The sequence below is a fragment of the Sander vitreus genome, chromosome 23, assembly GCF_031162955.1.
Source record: "Sander vitreus isolate 19-12246 chromosome 23, sanVit1, whole genome shotgun sequence".
Classification (NCBI taxonomy): domain Eukaryota; kingdom Metazoa; phylum Chordata; class Actinopteri; order Perciformes; family Percidae; genus Sander; species Sander vitreus.
The window spans coordinates 14,405,690-14,425,192 of record NC_135877.1 but is presented as its reverse complement, the minus strand read 5'-3'; the positions used below and the strand labels follow the sequence as shown (position 1 = coordinate 14,425,192).

General features: G+C 41.3%; 1 protein-coding gene across 1 annotated transcript in view; it reads left to right on the top strand.

Annotated features, from left to right (window-relative positions):
• LOC144512160 (protein O-mannosyl-transferase TMTC2-like) overlaps positions 1 to 19,239 on the top strand; it is a 57,216-nt gene extending 37,977 nt beyond the window's left edge. The window contains exons 3-12 of the mRNA XM_078242745.1: positions 701 to 1,535; positions 2,054 to 2,168; positions 2,942 to 3,027; positions 3,761 to 3,945; positions 4,096 to 4,174; positions 5,311 to 5,432; positions 8,264 to 8,345; positions 10,435 to 10,549; positions 13,239 to 13,302; positions 17,701 to 19,239. Coding sequence (XP_078098871.1) covers positions 701 to 1,535; positions 2,054 to 2,168; positions 2,942 to 3,027; positions 3,761 to 3,945; positions 4,096 to 4,174; positions 5,311 to 5,432; positions 8,264 to 8,345; positions 10,435 to 10,549; positions 13,239 to 13,302; positions 17,701 to 17,895 — 1,878 coding nt within the window. The 3' untranslated portion in view covers positions 17,896 to 19,239. The remainder of the gene's footprint in view (positions 1 to 700; positions 1,536 to 2,053; positions 2,169 to 2,941; positions 3,028 to 3,760; positions 3,946 to 4,095; positions 4,175 to 5,310; positions 5,433 to 8,263; positions 8,346 to 10,434; positions 10,550 to 13,238; positions 13,303 to 17,700) is intronic.
• The last annotated feature ends 264 nt before the right edge of the window (positions 19,240 to 19,503 follow it).

Genomic DNA, 19,503 nt, shown 5'->3' with positions numbered 1-19,503 from the left:
AAATTATTGGCAAACCAAATGTGAAATTCAAAATACATAATGTGTCTTTCACCAGTTTGAATGACACATTCCATTAAAAAAAGTTTATATCTTGACGTAAACAGTCACATTTTTGCTGACCAAAAGTGACATCCAGTACAGAGCACAGCTGTCCAAATCCCAATGTGTCTTTCACCAGTTTGAATATGTCAAATTTCACTATTTTCATGTAAATAGAGCTGTGTTGATTCTGGCTATGGTGCATTTTAATTTTAAGAAGTATGCTATCGTTACAAAGAACTGTATAATTGTATGTGAGTGCGGTTTATGCCCCAGGCAGCTATCAAAAACATTCCAGAGATTGCTTTGCACAGTTTCCTTTTCTATATGGGATGGTGGGATAATATATTTCAAAGCTTTTTTTTTCTTCTTTTTTTCAAAGGTGGCTTTATAAATCAAACCCTAACAACTCACACTGAAATACTGGAACATCCTTCTTAATAACTTGTTGTCTACAGAGACCACCAATACATTTATAGGACCACTGTTGCTCTGATCCAGACCTATAACTTGACAGGTATTAAAATAGCCTTCTGAAATGAAAACAAATTCAGGTGCTCTGGAACAAAATATTGTGGCTTTGACTAAGCTCTTCTGGACCGAAATGTTGTTTTAGGTGTTTTCCTTTAGCATGACTTTTTCTCTCTCTCTGCTCTTTCAGAAAAAGAACATCAGTGTTTTGCTGAGTCTCGCTGTGCTGGCTTCCTGGGGAGTGATTCTGCTGTCAGCTCGCCTCTACTGGATGGGCAATAAGCCTCCGAACTTCTCCAACTCTGACAACCCTGCAGCTGACTCGCCACATTTTCTCACTCGAACACTAACGTTCCTCCACTTGCCGGTCGCCAACGCCTGGCTGCTGCTCTGCCCCGACAAACTCAGTTTCGATTGGTCCATGGACGCTGTGCCCTTGGTCAGGTCCTTGGCTGACTGGAGGAACCTTCACACTGTTGCCTTTTATGGAGGATTTATCCTCCTGGGTTTGTTTGGCCTTCGTGGCCCCGCCTCCAAAGCCAAGGAAACCAATGGAAAAGCCTATTTCAGTAATGGGAAATCAGTCACCAATGGGAATGGTTACCATGCCCCTGACACAAACCATAACACAGACCAGGGGCCGCCAAAGACCACCCTGAATGGCTCAGCTGGACTCCACCACTGCCCTCCACGGACACCCCTGCCCCCTACAGAACACGTAGTACTATTTTCGTTAGGCATCCTCTCATTGCCTTTCATCCCAGCCACAAACCTATTCTTTTATGTAGGTTTTGTAATTGCAGAGAGGGTACTATACATCCCCAGTATAGGCTTTTGTTTACTGGTTGCTGCTGGTGCAAGAACCTTGTACGTCAGACAGACGACTAGAGGCTGCAAGGCCTTACTGTTGTGTCTCTGTACAGGACTAGTGCTGCTGAATGGACTCAGAACTGTTCAAAGAAACAGTGACTGGAGCAATGAGGAGAATCTCTACAAGTCTGGGATTAGTGTGAATCCTGCTAAAGGTAAGAGAAGGGCGGCGTTTATCCTGAGGGATGGGCATCAAACCTCAATACTTTTTGAGTACCGACAGAAACCTCTGCGTAGGAGTATCAAAAACTGTCAAGCACCAAAAGCGGATTTAAAGAAAAGCAGTATAGCCTTTGAATGAAGAAATAACGCATTATTCGTCTTACAAATGAATTCATAAGCAATAAACACACACATTTAAATGCACTGACATCTTTGCTTTGGGGACTGCAACACAGTTAAGTCAACAGAGAAATCCACAATATGACTTTTTGCTCCTCCATGCAAAACTGGATTTGTAAATACACACAGAAGTCATTCAATCAATCAATGAACGTAAGCAATACTATTTTAACAAAGGCTTTTGTGATAATTTGTCATTGAATTACCTGATTTATTCGACCTTATTTTATTTTGGCAAATTGACAGCAATAGCACTATCTTTAAATGAATACCAACATTGAGTTTTTCCGCTCTGAAATTGTAACTTTTGACTGACACGTGTCTCCTATAGCCTGGGGAAACTTGGGGAACGTACTGAAGAACCAGGGCAAGATGGCGGAAGCGGAGAAGGCATACAGAAACGCTCTGCACCACCGAGGGAACATGGCTGACATGCTGTATAACCTGTGAGTGTTAAAGACGACCGTTCCCACTCCTGTTTGCAAAGTCTTGACACAAACGAGTTGCGATTCCTCCCATCCATCACTTGATGTTGCAGTGGCAGAACAAGAAAGGCGGAAAGGGAGAAGGGGAACAGGCATACTGACAGAGAGAGTGACAGACAGGAAAAAATATATCTAATACATGAGGATAGAAGCAAGTGAGACTCAGAGCCAAGTGTGATGCAAGAGTGTGACAAAGAGGAAACAACTTCGTCCCTGGTGGCTCTTTGTACTTTCTGCTACTGATTTGATTAGTCTTGGTTTGCAGGACCTGTGGGAGGACACAAAGCCGCTTCCAATCCTGCAACATAAGAGTGTCAAAGGTGCAAAAACCTCAAAGCAGAGCCATGTCTCCTGCTCTCATGCTGACACTGTTTTTCCTCCCCTCTTCTCTGTTCCCTCTCAAGTTACGAGTGTCAGGAAGCTGGCAAAGCAACATAGGGAGAGGGGAAAACCAAGTGATGGTGTGCATTCTTTGAAAACTGAGGTGCTGTTTGAATATGATGGATGGTTGGGTATATTGGGAGTAATGCATTGGTATATTGGGTAAGGGATACAGAAGCTGCTACAGTTTGTTGTTTTATTTCCCAGCGTTCACCCAAAGTCCCCTCATCACTTTGACGCTCTGTCATTTTAGATAAAGCTCCACAGATTTAAAATAACAAGACAAATCTTAGTTATGCAGTTTATGGTGTTGTAAAATGTCTCACATTTTTGTTTTGTTTAATGTCTATTAGTGGCTTGCTGCTGCAGGAGAACGAGAATTTTTCTGAGGCGCTGCATTATTACAAACTGGCCATTGGGAGTCGGCCAACACTGGCATGTAAGTAAACTTACAAAAGAGAATCTCATTTTGTATTGGTGGTCATGATCAGGGGAAGAGTTGTCAGCGATTAGATGTTCTCACACATTACTCGATTTTGGTCTTTGGTGTTTATTCATTAATCAGATGTGAGTTAAATGTCCCTTATTGGAATACCATTATGGTCCAATTTGAATGCTGAACTAGATGTTCTTATGCCACGTGCTCATTTGGAGGGCCATATTCAGGTTATTTCAGCTTGACGGGAAATGATGAGATTCAATCTCACACTTGAGTGCTTGCATGGGAGATGAGGGTTCGTCTTTTATTGTACCAAGGACAATTTTATGAGAGAGAACAGGGCAGGCTCCAGACAGCTTTTCCAAGTTGATAAGTTATCTTTAATTCTTCCCCAGCTTCATCTCCTTTTAGCCCAATTTATTCTTTTCTTACTTAATATAATCTGCCTTTGACCTCTGTCCTGTCTCCTTTTTGTTATATTATTGCATGTCCATCTTCCCCAACTATCTTTGTATATAGTCCACATCTTCTCCACTCTTAAATACAGAAGGTTTTCACTGTCTTGAGTATATAATAAGCAAAGAATACACATTTTTGAGTTTAACAGCTTTAGAAAATGACTTTAGTTGTTTGGATTCTAATGTTCAATGAATGCACAATGAATGTGTGAGTGACAGCAGGTTCTTATCCTGTGTTTTGTTTTAATTTAATTAACATCTTCTCCTCTTCACAGCGGCCTACTTGAACACAGGAATCATCTTGATGAACCAGGGCAACCTAGAGGAGGCCAAACGCACCTTTCTGACTTGTGCCGACATTCCAGATGAGAACTTGAAGGACCCCCACGCCCACAAGAGCTCTGTCACCAGCTGCCTGTACAACCTGGGAAAACTGCTCCATGAACAGGGCCAGCAGGAGGTTCGGACTACAAGTTTGACCATTTAGAATTTAACAGGAAACTGTTTAGATCGCAAAGCCTGTTTTCACAAAGAGTCCCTAGTCAATTACAAGGCCTGTATTATACTGATGCAAAACAAAAACTAAGTTAACCTTTGTCCTCCACTTCAGGAGGCCCTGTCTGTTTATAAGGAAGCGATACAGAAAATGCCCAGACAGTTTGCACCACACAGCCTCTTCAACATGATGGGTAAGTTTCTCCCTGAATCTTTGTTTGAAATTGCAGGAAAACACATTTAACTACTTTGGTGACACCTGCTTTGAAATGTTTATTAGTATTCTAATGAGGTAACATAACCATTTGATTATGAAAAACAATGTCATGCTTGTTTTATAACGTGAGTAAAACAATGTAGACCTGGGACAAGTTCCAGCGATGAATTGTACATGTTAGTTTCCATTTAAGATGTTTGTTTTCCCATTTTATCTGAGCTTTAAATTATATCAACAAATTGACATCAACTTATTGCACACAAAAAAAACCCTCCAGAGGACTTTGACCACCTGTTTGATTCCAACACTGTGCAGACTTCGTGTTCTCTTGCAGAGGATTGAAGCTAATCCGTGCAATAAATCACATCCCTCCTCTCTGTTATTGTAACACTAATAACATTATTGGAAGCTCATCCTGACAGCATAGCTGAGATTGCATGGAGATGTCTGCAAATAATTCTTGGCTAAATGAGAATGGGAAGTGTGTTTTGTCAGATGGAGGGAGGGGTTGATGGAGTGTTTGCATTAGTGCGATGTCCAGGGGACTGATGTCATTTTACCCCAGGGGCCAACAGCATGTCCTCAGATCAAACCAAATCTCACAGAGGTTTAAACATAACAATTGTTCTTTCATAGAAAACTGTGTTTACTTCCCAACACTGGGGTATTTATTCAGCATGTGAGGAATGCTGACCCTGTGGATAAGAGGCAGAGTTCAGTTCGTCTGTCCTGCACCTGTTAGAAAAAAAAGATAGGGAGCGATTCTTAAACAGGTAGTTTACAGTCAATAATAAAAGTAAAAAAGGATAAAACAGCCGTATTTGTTTTTTTAATTGAAAAGTAATGTAGTAAAGTAGAATCTTGTATTGTATTTTGGAAGAATGAAATCATGTAATTTCACTGCAAATGTTTCATTTTTGCATTTATTGATATTATTCTTTTATAAACTCGTATGACATCCAAAATCATCCAAAAAGAATCATGTTCTGTATGAGGATTCCTGCTTCATGCAACACTTGTGGATATCGGGCCTTGACAAGCTTTCCATTGTTGGAAATTGATTTTAATTATTATCATCCGAAATAACTAATCTTGATCTGTGTTGTGTTTCAGGAGAGGCCTACATGAGGCTAAACAGGCTGGAGGAAGCAGGCCACTGGTACAGAGAGTCCCTCAGGGCCAAGCCTGACCATATCCCTGCCCACCTCACTTATGGCAAACACCTGTCCATCATTGTAAGTCCCATTACTGACACACACAGTAAGAATCATAAGGCAGGCATTATCTTAGAAACAACTGCAGTGGTTAACAACCTGGCAGAGTGTAATTAAACATGGGCCTGAAGTGGCAGCGTGGATTGATGAATAATGCATATTGAGTGACTTATGGGAGCAAGCAACCCTTCCTATCGGTTCCTCCGCAGTGCCTGGAGAACTGTGATGATTGTTATGAGGTGTGAGCTTATGACTCTGAAAGGTGCATGCTTAACAAACTACTCTCTCCTGATCAGAAATCAGCTTGAGGACTTGTGATGCATTCATGGATATAGTGTTTGACCTTGAGCGCAACTACTTGGATGAAAAAAGGATCACACAGTGTGAAAGAAGAACTGATTGAAGCGATAAATATCTTTTTGGTGGCCTTGGATCGACCCTGATCCAGAACTGATGCAAAATAGCTTTAATACACCAGCCAAATAGTAGCTGCATTAATTTACGTCTGACGTCTGAGGGTCACAGACGTGGGGAGTTTGTCTGCTGTGGATGAAAGCAACCCCTCTGTGATTGGATGAGTGCCAGATTATCTGTGTGTTTTCCTTCCCTCATTGTGTGTATCTGTATATACATGAGTGTTCGAAGACATCAAGGGCACGCAAGTTTTCCCAACTTCTCCCAAATGTTACCTTGCCCTTCTCATGTTTTTTTTCTGCAGGGAAATTCCCACTTCCCATCCTCCCGCCACCTCTCCCATTCCATAAAAACAAAAACACGTTTATGAATCAACAGATGTGTTCACAGCTGATTCAAGTTTAGATGTAGGAGTTGAACTGCGTGCTCTCTGTTACCTCTCTCGACATGTTTGACCTCCTCCCTTCCACAGCCTTGGGTGCTGAGGAAACCAACCTGCAGTGCCTTACATACTCGCAACTGCAACCGTCACAGGCTTTAAACCTTGTTCTGATCATTTCCTCTCTTTGTTGAAAGATTTGAAGATATACATAGCACGCACACACGCACACACATGTAAAGCACAGGTTCAGGATAGCGTCGCCCAGTGTGGCTGGACATCTGCTGTGCTCCCTCAGGCTTAGGACTGCAGATCCATGCAGGGACTCTCAGAGAGGCCCCCCTCCACTGCTACAGAGCTTAGGGAACAGGAGATTGGATGGACCCTGGACAATGGGCCAGTGGACAGGCTTATAATGCAATTACTCTCCTTCCTTATTGAATCACTCCATCAGCTATATTTTAGGCTGTGCTGCTGGAGTCAATTGACAATACAGACACAGGGATGAAAGGTCAAACTGAAGTCTTGTCCTGTGGTTCACCCCCACATGTGCTGCAGTGCTGTTTTTTCTTGACTACTACTACACATCAACTTTAAAGTGTCCATCTCCCCTTTCTGAGATCCACGCAATAATAAAGCTGGAACCTGATAGTGTTGTACTCATCTACATTCCTTAGCAAATAACAAGTGTGCCTCCTAAAGCCACTCATTTTCCTCATTCTTCCTCCCAAAGTCAACGTGCTTACAAATAAGTCGAGTGTAACGTTGGAGCCTTGCTGTCTATCAGAGAGCTCTTGCTGGAGTCAGAAGGGTGTAGTGTGCATTAAGGGAAGTTGTGGTAAGTCAACACAAAGCTGATTTATTAATTTGAACTCAGCTGTGTATTTAGATAGATTCATCACAGATGATCAATAATGCAAAAAACGATGGTACACAGCAATACATCGATTAAAAAAGAGCATACCACAAATTTGTCTTTTAATAGTAGTAGTAAAAAACATAATTAACATTGAGTAGAAACCTTCCATAAATCTCTTAAATGATGACTTCTGATGGATGTCTGGGGAATGGGGTTAATTGAATGTAAAGAGAAAAGAGCCAAAGAAAATTGTGAAATAAGCCATTGAGGCCCGATGTTTGCTCATTCTTTTGGAGCGATTGCGGGCATGGCATGGGAAAAAGCTAATGAAGCAAACCTAATAGGCCCACTCCTCTCATATCTTGTTGCATGGCAAGTCCATTGGCAATATGGAAGCAATCAGTGCTGAAGCATGAAACAAAAGAGGTGGGGAAATTGAGCTTCATGCACACAGAAGTAATATGTTTCTCAGCTGGGTTGCAGGCACACACAAACACTCACACACACACGCACACAAACACACACAAGCACAAAAACACACCTCGGAGGTTTTTCTTTAAAGGTTAGGCATGGACGGTGGGGTGCTGTATTCTTTGTGAGCATCTGTTTCCTGCTGTTAGCATGCTTCAACTGATGCATGTCAGTGCATTAAAATAACGCGTAGCAGATATAGTAAAATACAAGTGATTTTTGTAGCTGTGTGTGTCTTTGACACAAGATGTCCAGCGTGTGTTGGTATTCAACAAAAATCTTATTTTTTCTCATTCATTATCATGTTAAACCACTGACTAAATCTTAACCTGGGAGATGCTTAAAACACTCATGAGTGAGGTGCAAAACAAAATGAATCTATGGCCCTTGTAGTCCCAACGCCGGAGCAGATCCCAGGTGTTTGAACTTCAGGACGCCATCCCAGCCTGCCAGAGCATACAAGCAAACATGTGTTAAACCAGCCTTATATCTTATGGTTTGCTTTAGGTGTTTTGTTTGGACCTCGCTATGCATGCCTGCAGGTCTTGTATATTTATATTTATTATGAGTGGTTAACAAAAAGCTTGTGATCAAAGTGTGTTTTGTACCATTGCAGAAAAACTAAATACATATAACAAAATATTACAGGCAACAAAACACAATCCTCGCACAAAACACAATTTTAACTTGAATATCAGGTGTAATCATTTTCCTTTCTTTTCATTTTAGGGGCAGAAGACAGAAGCAGAGAAGTACTATCTGAGAGCCATTCAACTAGACCCGAAAAAAGGAAACTGCTACATGCACTATGGTAAGAAGACATATCAAAAGGTTTCCCTTTGAGAAATGGCAAACATTTGAGCAAAAACTGAATCATAAAAATAGAGATGCCAGAGCTATGAGAATAGAATTTGAAGTCCTTTTCTACCAACTATAACATGCTTGATTGCCTGTCAACCAGTCCTCTGCCATGCTGCCCTTGTAGGCTTTACTGTAATGATCAGGCTTTACTGCCGTAAGCTGTCCTCAGGATGATTATTAGGCAGGGGCTTTTATCCAAGACCTATACTTTGTAGTGTCGCCCTCCGACCCAGAGTCATTAAACACACCACGTCCTCTTTACAACTCACGTTGTAAACCATCTTGGATCCAAGCTCATAGCTTATGTTATCTGATAATAGTTTTGGAAAGATCCAAAACAGTGTGGTAATTATTAGGAAGTCTCAAAGACCCTGCTATTTTGATAATTTTTCAAAAAATAATGATCGTGTTTTAGCAACTCTGGTTTTGCAGATGGCGCAAACACACCCATACCAACAGGCATGTATGCTATGTTTATCGGAGCGAGACAGGATCAGGGTACACTGTTTACTATTCGTAACCGAGAGTAAAACATGATACCACGTTCCGCCTGTGCTGCTGTTAATGCAGTATTTTCATATCAGTTTGGAGAAACAGGCTCCTTGCTGCTCCATGTCCCTATCTTCAGGGTATTCATAGGAAATGAAATCTGTCCTGAAAGCACCATTGTGTGTTGTCCCTTTCTCCTCTTCCTTATCTCTCTCCATTCCTCCTGGTGCTTTCTCTGCGCTGGATATGTCGGGGTTCGAGTTTAGTTTGGTCCCCGGCGAGGGGTGCATTGCTGTCTTTGGACCAAGCTGTTTCCGCTTACACTCTTTTTCTTCCTCTCTGCCTATCTGGCTATTTTCTTTTTTTCAATGTTATCTTGTAGCTTCTTGCTATAGGTGATGTTTATTTGCGCTGGTCCCGTCCTTTATCGTAAATCTGGCTGGCTTTAGCTATCCTGGGTTCACTGGATGAGCTCCAGGTGTAAGTGTGTAAGGATTAATGGTATCTGTCCACATTATAACATAACGGATGCACACAGAAAAACACACATATGAGAGAGTGCAAGGAAGCGAGGAGACAGAGTTTGATAGCTGCAACAAGACCCCCTTTCCTGCCATTGTTCACAGTAACTCATTTGAATGCAAACAGTCCCTCATATGACCCGGTTCTAAATAGTCTGCTTTGGTGTCTAATGGCTTGTTTTTGGAAGCTGCGCTGAGGCTAATGCAGTTAGCTTTCAGCACAAGAAAAGCCAACAGAGGAACACCTTAATGGAGCCTCCGCACATTCCCATCTTCCTACATTCAGTAACATCTGCTGCCAAGCTCGGCATATTTTATAATTTATAGCCACCGAGGCAGGCAATTGTGGGTGCCGCACCAGGTGGCCAGACTCCCACAGGAAAACACATGAAATACCTCCCGTCTCATCTGTGTTCACTAACGTCAGCGAGCAAAACAAAAAAATTCTCTCTCACTTTTCTCTCGCTGTCTCTTCCTCCTTGTTGCATTTCCTGTGGCACTCTTCTCTTTCACTGCCTCCATTCATCATCCTTTGTCTCACCACCGATCTCCATCTTTGTCAGTCAGAGCTTCTCTGCAAGCTTTCCAGGAGATGAGGAGATATTTTACTGGTTAAGTGAAAACTGACATGCTGGTGGTGCTACAGGAAAAGGCATGGGATCACCAAATTCATTCATTCAGTTTTCATCCTCTTGACACCCTGGATCTCTGTGCCGAATTCCATGGCAATCCCTCTCATATTAGTTTATTATATTCACACACAAAAAAAAACAAATAAGTCCACCTCTTGTTGGCCCTAGAGAAAAAATCCAGGATCACAAAAGTCATTGGGGTCCATCAATACATGTACAAAACAATATTTGTTGAGATATTTCAGTCTGGACCAAAGTGGTGGACTGATCAACCAACCAATAGAACGACATTGCCACCCCCAAAGCCATACCACTTGCATGGCTAAAAAAGTACTTAACAAAACGTTTGCCCCCCCCTAGTAGTAAATCCTCCCTCTCTGTCTTCCCCTCTCTCCAGGTCAGTTTCTGCTGGAGCAGTCTCGTCTTGGCGAGGCGGCGGAGATGGCGGAGAGAGCTGCAGAGCTGGACAGCTCAGAGTTTGATGTGGTCTTCAGTGCTGCTCACATGCTCAGGTTGGCTAAACTGCTGACATACAGCAACACCGCTTGCAAGTGGAGTTTCCCTACTTAAAAAAAAGCATACAGTACAGAAACATTTGAATGATCGTAGATGTCAAGAAATGTTGTGGTTTTTGGACTTCTGTAGTTACAACCGTTGCTGTTGTGCCACTTTGCCATTTGTGGGTTTATTCTTTACCACTGCTGCCATTTAATAACCATCTTTGAAATATAAATTATACCAATGTTATAGAACAGTAAATGTCCTCTCTATGGAAATAGCTGCCATAAACGCTATTATGTATTACATATATAAACAGCAGTACGGTTTCAGTCCATCATAGTGATGTTGCAGTCCAGAGCTTGTAAAGAAGCCATTGGAGAATTTTCCCTCAAAGTTTGGCAAGCACGTGCACAGCCAGCGTATGAGTCTTAAAATGTGTCAAAGGGACGGCAAATTCTATTCCCAGGCAACTCAAGGAAATATTGGAGCAAGTGCCTTCATTACTTTTTGCTCTACATAGCTGGAAAAGTCATTGCTGCTCTCTAGCATCCATCTAAATGCAACACCACAAAGGATTTGTAAAAAGTTACAAGTCTCAGGGTTTGGCTGAGGTTTTCTTTTGGAAAGAGTAAATCTAAATGACAGATCATTCTGGTCTAACTGGTTATTTTCATCTGAGACTGTAAAATCCAAATGGATTAGGATCATGGTTTAATGAATGGGGGGGACACCTGCCATTAGCTGGATTTAAAATGCTTTACTGATAATAAAGGTGAGCTACATATACAATATATACATATTATTGACTGACCATAACCAGCATTATAAAGGCCGTTTCATGGTTCTGCGCAGGCTCCACGCAGAGCTTTCGCCATAGCCTACGTAAGTGGCCTGATGTTTATACTTGTGCGTTGGTGTGTGCGTCGAGCCGGCGTGTGTGTATGTGTGGGGGGAGTGGGTGATAGAGCGAGGGAGAAGTGAGAGAGTGACGGCGATTAGCTTCGGAGCGAGTACCGATTCTAGAGTCCTAGTGAGAGAAACAAAGTGTCTCCCCTGTGTTTTCTGACCAAGGTGGGACATCTGTGGCAGGAAATGTTAACCCTCTCCTTGATTTCATGTTGTTTATGGAGAAGGTGAACCAGGAAATGAGTCGGGGGAAATGCAACGCTACCAAGACACGGCCAAACGACGTACGTCGTTCATTTTTCGAGAGGTGCACGTCAGGCTAGAGGGGTCTGCGGGGGTACGCCGTCGATTCGACGCAGAAGCATAAAACGGCCTTAATAACGACCCAATAATCCAGTTTGATGGAAGGCTTTCATTAAAATACTTTGCATGTACCAGGCCTATATTTCATTGCAGCCAACCACTCTCATGTTTAAAATATGGTGTTGGTAATTTGCTAAGTGATGAAACAGTTAGTTTCTTACATATTTTGGGTTGAACCATATTGGGTTTTTTTCTGCTCAATTTTACTTTCCTTAAAGCTTGACTTCCTGAATCTTTCTTGACTCTCCAACACTTGACCAAACAAAACAAAGACCAAGGAAGCACGCTAGAACATAATGACTATGATAGTCAGTCATGAACTCCAGTGAACCCCTGATAAAGTGTTAGATTATCAAGGCATATTTTACTTGAGTCACAGTCTAATAAATATTAATTACCATGTCGGTTTCCTTGACTTTATTAACTTTGGCACTGCAAAGTCTGGTTCATGTACTCTTTGGATAAAGGTCTACCTATCTAGGTATGTATGGAGCCGATTAACTGTTGCTATTTTATGAACCCAGGTGTAACATGTACTGTACGGGAGGACTGGTTGGTCAAGTGTTTCTGGCATTATAGAAACCTCCATATATCGCTCTTCATCATACTCGATGATAAATAATAAGTAAGGTGAAATAGACATTAAGATAGTCATCATCCTAGCAGGGCAATCAATGCCCCAATACGAAATCTAAGCTACATTATCACAGTTATTACACAGCTAAAAAATAATCACCTGACACAGAACATTGTTTTCTAATGATTCTATTAGAAAGTAATGTTACAAGCCTATATAAAGAAATATTTCAGCATTGCTTTACCCGAAGAAGGATCTGTTACACCCAACAGAATTTTGGTATGGACTATTGTTATATGTCATCCTATATTTAAACAGGTGGTCTCTTTTTCAAGTGCACAAGAAAAGAAGAAAAAAAATACAGTATAAGCATAGACACAGAAATTCAACACACAACTTACATATCGAAAAGAGATTTTATAGAGATAAGTATAGAATTAAAAACCAGTTTTCTAAGATAAAGATGCGGTATGGCTAAAGTTTTTAAATATCCTGTGGAGATAGGTCTGGCAATGCGGGACTAAATATCCTGTGATCTGACATCATAATGACTGTAGAGAGCATAGGTGGCTAGGCGTTTTTTTTTCAAGTAGAGACTTATAATGAGCTGTGCAACAATCTCACCTTTTCATCACCTGTGAGGATACAATACAATGTACTGTGCTGGAGTCCTGATCATTGTAGTAAAGTTAACCTAATATTAACATGCAATGAATCTGACTATTCCAATGAAAAGTAAGCTGTACAATAATGAATGAATACAATTATCAGTAATTTGAAATGAGTGCAATAATTATTAACATGATATGCCACACTCTTACTCTTCTTTTCTCTCTGTTCTTCTTTCTCTTCAGACAGGCCAGTCTTAATGAGGCAGCAGAGAGACAGTATGAGCGTGCAGCCAGTCTCAGACCAGATGTAAGTACCTGGACTGGTGGGCCTGTTAGCACTTATGGAAAAGCACACGCACACACACACACACACGCCTGCACTGTAAATTCAATTTACGACATTCTACGTGTTACCCATCATTCTGACATTATATTATAGTGCTGTTGTTCCTGGCAAACGGAGAATATAAAATGGAAACTGGGTTCTGCTCGTGGCTGTGTACGGGTGCCTCGATGTGCTTATGCAAACACAAAGATCCCAAAGACAGACAAGTTCAGTGGTAAACTGTTGCCTGTCATGGAATTCATACATTCAGCTTCAGAGTAAATACTTATATATATATCACAGTATAGTTTAACAGACAAAGCCTTGAGGGATATCATGTCTCTCAATGTCAGCACATGCGGTGGAGGAAGTTGGGAGCTATTATATCCCGTTTCTGCCAAGCATCAATCAGTCACTTCAAAGGAAAAGGGTCTGGGAGAGTTAGAGTCATTGGAACCCCTGTGTTTTCAGACAATACCTAGAAGGAGCTTACTGCAGTCATTTGTCATGTTAGTCTGCTTAGTGACGGTCTGCTCTGTGACTTATGTTGCCACAGGAGAGATAGGATTAGACTTTCATCTTCATGCCCTTCACTGGAGGGGCTAGTGTTATATCACCACACCCTTTTATAGCAGTGTTTCCCCATCTTTTTTTGTTTGATGTACCCGCACAGCCCTGTCAGGTGAATACACACCAGTCCTCATGTTCCAAATGTGTTCATTTGAATTAATTTTAAACTGGATGGGATTTAACACTTTGAATTATATAAAGCAATAATGTTTTCATACAATTGAACTCATTTTAAGGTCAAACTTGAAGAGGCAGAAGCTGGACCATTTATCCATGATTTTAGCTACATTTTAGTACTATTTCAACTGTTTATTTCCATTCATACTTTTAGATAACTATTTCAGCCCTTTATCCATTACAATATGTTTAGCTAACGAAGTCAACTTTTCATTCATACTTTTCAGTCAAGTGTTAGACCTCTCTGCTAGCTTGCTAACTGGTTTTCGCTCACTCTCACTGGCAACGTTGTGTTCAGGTGTATATTTCCTTTATTTTTCACATTAGGCCAGCTGCTCTACAATTTTTCCACGTACACCCTGGCAACTGCAGACAGCCCCAACATGAACACGTACTGGCTGGGAATCACTGCTTTAAAGCGTATGCCAGTTTTTAAGAAAAGGTCTGCCTGTCTTGTTTATATCCTGATTAAGCCTTAAAAGCTGAGCAAATCCATGGAAGATGGGAATACGGGTTGTCCATTTTAATTTGGAAACTAATGTGTTTATATTTTATTCTGTAAATTAAAAAAAAAAGCTACCTCCAACTCATTATAATTCACAATCTGGAAGCATTCATGATTCAGAAATGCTGAGGGCTTCTTTTGTCATTTGTCATGGGTAAAGTGCCTCTTGTCTTTGACATTTTCCCTGTACACGTCTGCTTAGTGAATGACAGTCTCTCAAATATCAACTTAATCCATAGCTTTCAGGTCATGAAAGATTCATTTCTTGCTCTACGTGTTAAGAAAGGAAACGATTACGTGCCTCCAGAGAAAGGTAGTACAAGTACAGTTTTTCATTTTGCACACATAGACTGAAATGCTTTATTTACACCACTCACATAGAGGTTAAGTTCAAATAATACCCTATACTCTGAGCAGAAAAGGCCACTGACTTTGGAACATGTTAATTCCAAAGGTAATTAGAGCAGTTTGGTCCCTGCAAATGAAAATAAAATGACAATGTGATGTGTTAATATTAGAATATATAATCATTAAGATTTCAATCCTGGTTGATTTGGTTACACTTGTGGTTACCATGGTAACCACAAGTTTAAGTTGGTTTAATATGACAGCAAACCCTCCATGAGCAGCTGCAATTGTCAGAAGTGAGACAGGTGTATCTGTTTACAAAGCAGCACAAGTTTCTTTCTTTTTTTAGGCTTTTCCCTTTATTATGTAGTGACAGTGGATAGACATGAAAGGGGGAGAGAGATGGAGGATGACACGCAGCAAAGGGCGGCAGGTCGGATTTGAACCCGCACCGCTGCAGGACTCAGCCTACATGGGGCGAACGCTCATACTGGGTGAGGTAGAGGCCGCCTCAGTGCAGCTTTTTGCCTGAAACTCCTCACTGTTAAACTTTTGAAATGAAAAATATTTGCATATTCTTAGATTCTGGATGTAATTTTAAGAATTTTTGACAACCTTTTTTCAACAATTGAAAGAATTAATTGAATGTTTAGTGGCAAAAACATTACACCACAAATTATTATTCAAAGCAAAGTATTTTTTTATGTCAACAGGGGATCATATACATTTTTAAGACAATGTAATTGTTAACTGTAGCTCATAGGGCAGGGTACATTTTAAAAGCTGATGATCCGATGCTTAAAAATACTATATTTATCCAGCTTGCTGAAGGTCAAGAGCTTACATGTGTTTCATCACTGGGAGTGTATTGCAGCAAGACCAACCCAACTGCAGAAATATTTGTTTCAGTCAAAAGAAAGGCAAAAAAAAAAAAGAGGAATTACTTTCACACAAGCAAGGCTCCATTTCTGATGATTTAGCCCAGTTTGTGTACTGCATATCACCCAGTTGTTTAAAATGGCAAAGGTACCCTCATTTATCTAGCTTAGTATGTCTTGGCTGCAAAGTCCCTTAATGGTACAAAAAGCAGAACAAGGGTTTAAGCACTTTGAAATATATCGGCTTGATACAATCATTGTTTGCACAAGGTGAGAAAAACTAACCCAGTGAAAAAGGGGTGGAAATACTGCACTGCAGCTCCTCTCTCTCTCGCATTCATTAATTCAATAAATTCTCCAGCGTCTTCCAGGCCACTACTTGAAATACTCCAGGTCCGTAAACGTTTATTTGTTACATTAGGTGAGAATAACAAGCTCCCACTTCCAAGGCGTGTCTTTTAACACAGCTTGAGAAGTGGAATGTAAACAAGAGAATTATCAGTGTCAAGAAGAGACAGACAGTTGTGTTTGGGGAGGGAAAATCTGTGAAGTAGTTGCCAATTTGCTAACCATATGTCATTCAGCTAGGACTCAGGCCTGGGAACAAGGCCAGGTCTGGGGGATGAGGTGCCGTTGACTTTTAGGATGAGATTTGGGTGTGTTTGTTAGTTATCTTGCTGAGAGTCATGGTTTATGTAAATTTCCACGACTGGTACGCTATTCAGGGCCAGGTGGTTTCACTTTGGAACCTTCAATGATAGTATTTTATTAAATAGGACGCCTGAAAGACACCTTTAAATCATATAAAATACTTAAAGCGCCCATATTATGCTCATTTTCAGGTTCATAATTGTATTTTGAGGTTGTACCAGAATAGGTTTACATGGTTTACTTTTCCAAAAACACCATATGTTTGTTGTACTGCACATTGCTGCAGCTCCTCTTTTCACCCTGAGTGTTGAGCTCTCTGTTTTAGCTACAGAGTGAGACATCTCACTTCTATCTCATGTTTGTTGGAAGTCGCACATGCGCAGTAGCTAGGTACTGGGCTACTAGCTAGAAGCTAACGCTGCTAGCGGTTAGCCACCTCGTTCTCAATGGCAAAACACTGCTAAAACACACACGAGTTCACTCTGATCTGCAAAAGAAATTGTATAGAACTACTTACATGTCCCTCGTCTGCAGGTATTCAATGCAAAGTTGGAAGTGTGCCCTCGTTTAGAAGAAGTCTCTCGGCTAATCCTGCCTTGTACTGACCGAAGTTGGAGAAACAACTAGCTGATGTGGTATTAGCTAAAGTGGTTAGCACACACCAAATGTTTCGGCCGATGACGTAGATGGCCCTGCCGATTTTGACCAGCTCACCCGGAGACTGAAGGCAGGATACATTCAGAAACCCGTATCTCACTCAAGACAGCATGGATGGTTTTTTTTCCCCAAGTTTGTATGCGTGTGGAAGCACCAGAGACACAAAATAACACCCCAAATCCCAGAAAAAATGATTTTTTTTCAGAATATGGGCACTAACACACACCCACAGACAATCTGTAGCTACCTATCACTGTAGCACTATCGAAGGACAGCCTTTTCTTTGTCCATGCCTGCTACTGTGCTCTGAGATTGCATTAGGGCTAATTTAATGCATATTTGAATTTCTAAGCCTTAAGGAAATTTCACCAGAGCCCTTGCCTTTTTCCACCGTCTATAAAAAAAAACCTGGCAAGCTTCCGAAAATGCGTGCATGTCTCACATAACTGTCTGTGTCAAATGTAGAACTGAGAAGGGCAAGTTTAAAATAGTTTGCCAAAAGAACAGCTATCCTGTAAGTCCCCACTCACTGTAATTAAGGCATTATGTAGCTCCCTGTCTCCTTTTTCTCACTGTGTCTTTGCCCTCTCCCAGTATCCGGCTGCTCTGATGAACCTTGGTGCCATTCTCCACCTGAATGGTAAACTTCCCGATGCAGAGGCCAACTACCTGCGCGCACTCCAGCTCAAACCTGATGATGTCATTACCCAGTCCAACCTGCGCAAGCTGTGGAACATCATGGAGAGGCAGGGACTCAGGACTAAAGCGTCAGCTCGGGATGCAGAATAGTGACCTTTGAACTGGGAGAGTTGCTGCACTGTTCCCTTCATGATGACGCAGAGGGTCCTCCACAGAGTGAAGCAGGACAGGATATGAAAGAGCTGGAGGCTAAAAGCTCTCTCTACGAGACAGGAGAGACTCATTCTTTAGAGTTGGGGCCTGTGACACTTGTAGAAGACAGTTTAAGGCTTCGCATGTTTGGAATTCAAGGGTGTAGTAGGTCAACCAGATAACATGTCACAACCAGTGTTGTATGGTGGCTCAAACAACTAATGTCACCTTTATTATTACATTTTATAAAGTGATGCTCAGTCATTAAATGATGCACTGAAATCAAAGAGAACAAAAATCACCAGATTATTTTTAAAATATCATTAAAAATGTTAAAGGGGAATGCCACCGTTTTTACCAAGTGTGTTCACAGGTTTTGGGATTACTACTGCATTTGTGACTACGTTTGTGGCTGCAGAGGGAGCTGAGACAAAGTCTTCCGTGGTTGCTCCGTTGCAGATGGAAATTCTGCCGGATTTCACTCATTTAGGTCGGATATCCGTTGCCTTGGGCTTTCTTTGTTTTGGCATTTAAAACTCTGGTCGATTTATGAGGACTATGGTTAACTGCTCCTCAGATCTCTGCAGGGTAAATCCAGACAGCTAGCTAGACTATCTGTCCAATCTGAGTTTTCTGTTGCACGACTAAAACAACCTTCCCAAAACAAGTTCTTCCCCAATGCTATTTTGCAGAGGCGCCGTTGCTCCGTACGGCGCTTAGCGCCGCCCAAGACGATTGTGATTGGTTTAAAGAAATGCCAATAAACCAGAGCACGTTTTAAAAAATGAAAACACATCATGATAAATCACATCATGAGAAAACTCCTCAGCGGTGCCAAAGCTTGAACTGAGTCTTTACGCCTCTCGTGCCAAGCAAGAACTGAAATGTGTTGTGTTTCTTGTGTCAAATGAAGATGTTTCATTTCATGTGATCAAAGGATCAAACTTAATTTATTAATACATGTTATTGTATGTGAAAAATCCAACACTGTGCCGTCACTGTCACAGTAGCCCACCCTCTCTGATTTCTCCACAAAGAGTCTAAAGAAGGCAACATGACAATTACATTAAAATGTGTTTTTGTATGTGTATTTCCTCTCTCTGCTCAGGGACATCAGGCTTTGGTTCCTGTCACATAATGGATTTGTGACACAGAGAGAGTTTCTTAAAAATCATGTTAGGTGTTTTTTTGATGATTGTGATGTTTGGTTAAATTATAGAAAATGTGTAGCTGAAAATGTGTTGTGTTTTGTAAAAGATAAATGAACATTTTTCCGTAATAAAATCATGACTTTTGCTGTCAGCATTGTGATGTCCTTTGGGATGCCTGTGCCTCTCAACAATGTAAATTCAGTCTGCCAACCCACGTGTATATTTTGAGTTGATATTTGGCCTTTAATCCTGTCACTTCACACAAGCGTACACCTCCATCTGCCTCTCACAGCAGAGTGGAGAGTGACGAAATAAAAGCGTAGTCTCCCATGAAGCCGATACAACGGAAATATGTGAGTGGGCTGTGTTCAACACAGCAGTTGTTTACTTCCCTAAAGCCATTAACTACTTAGCT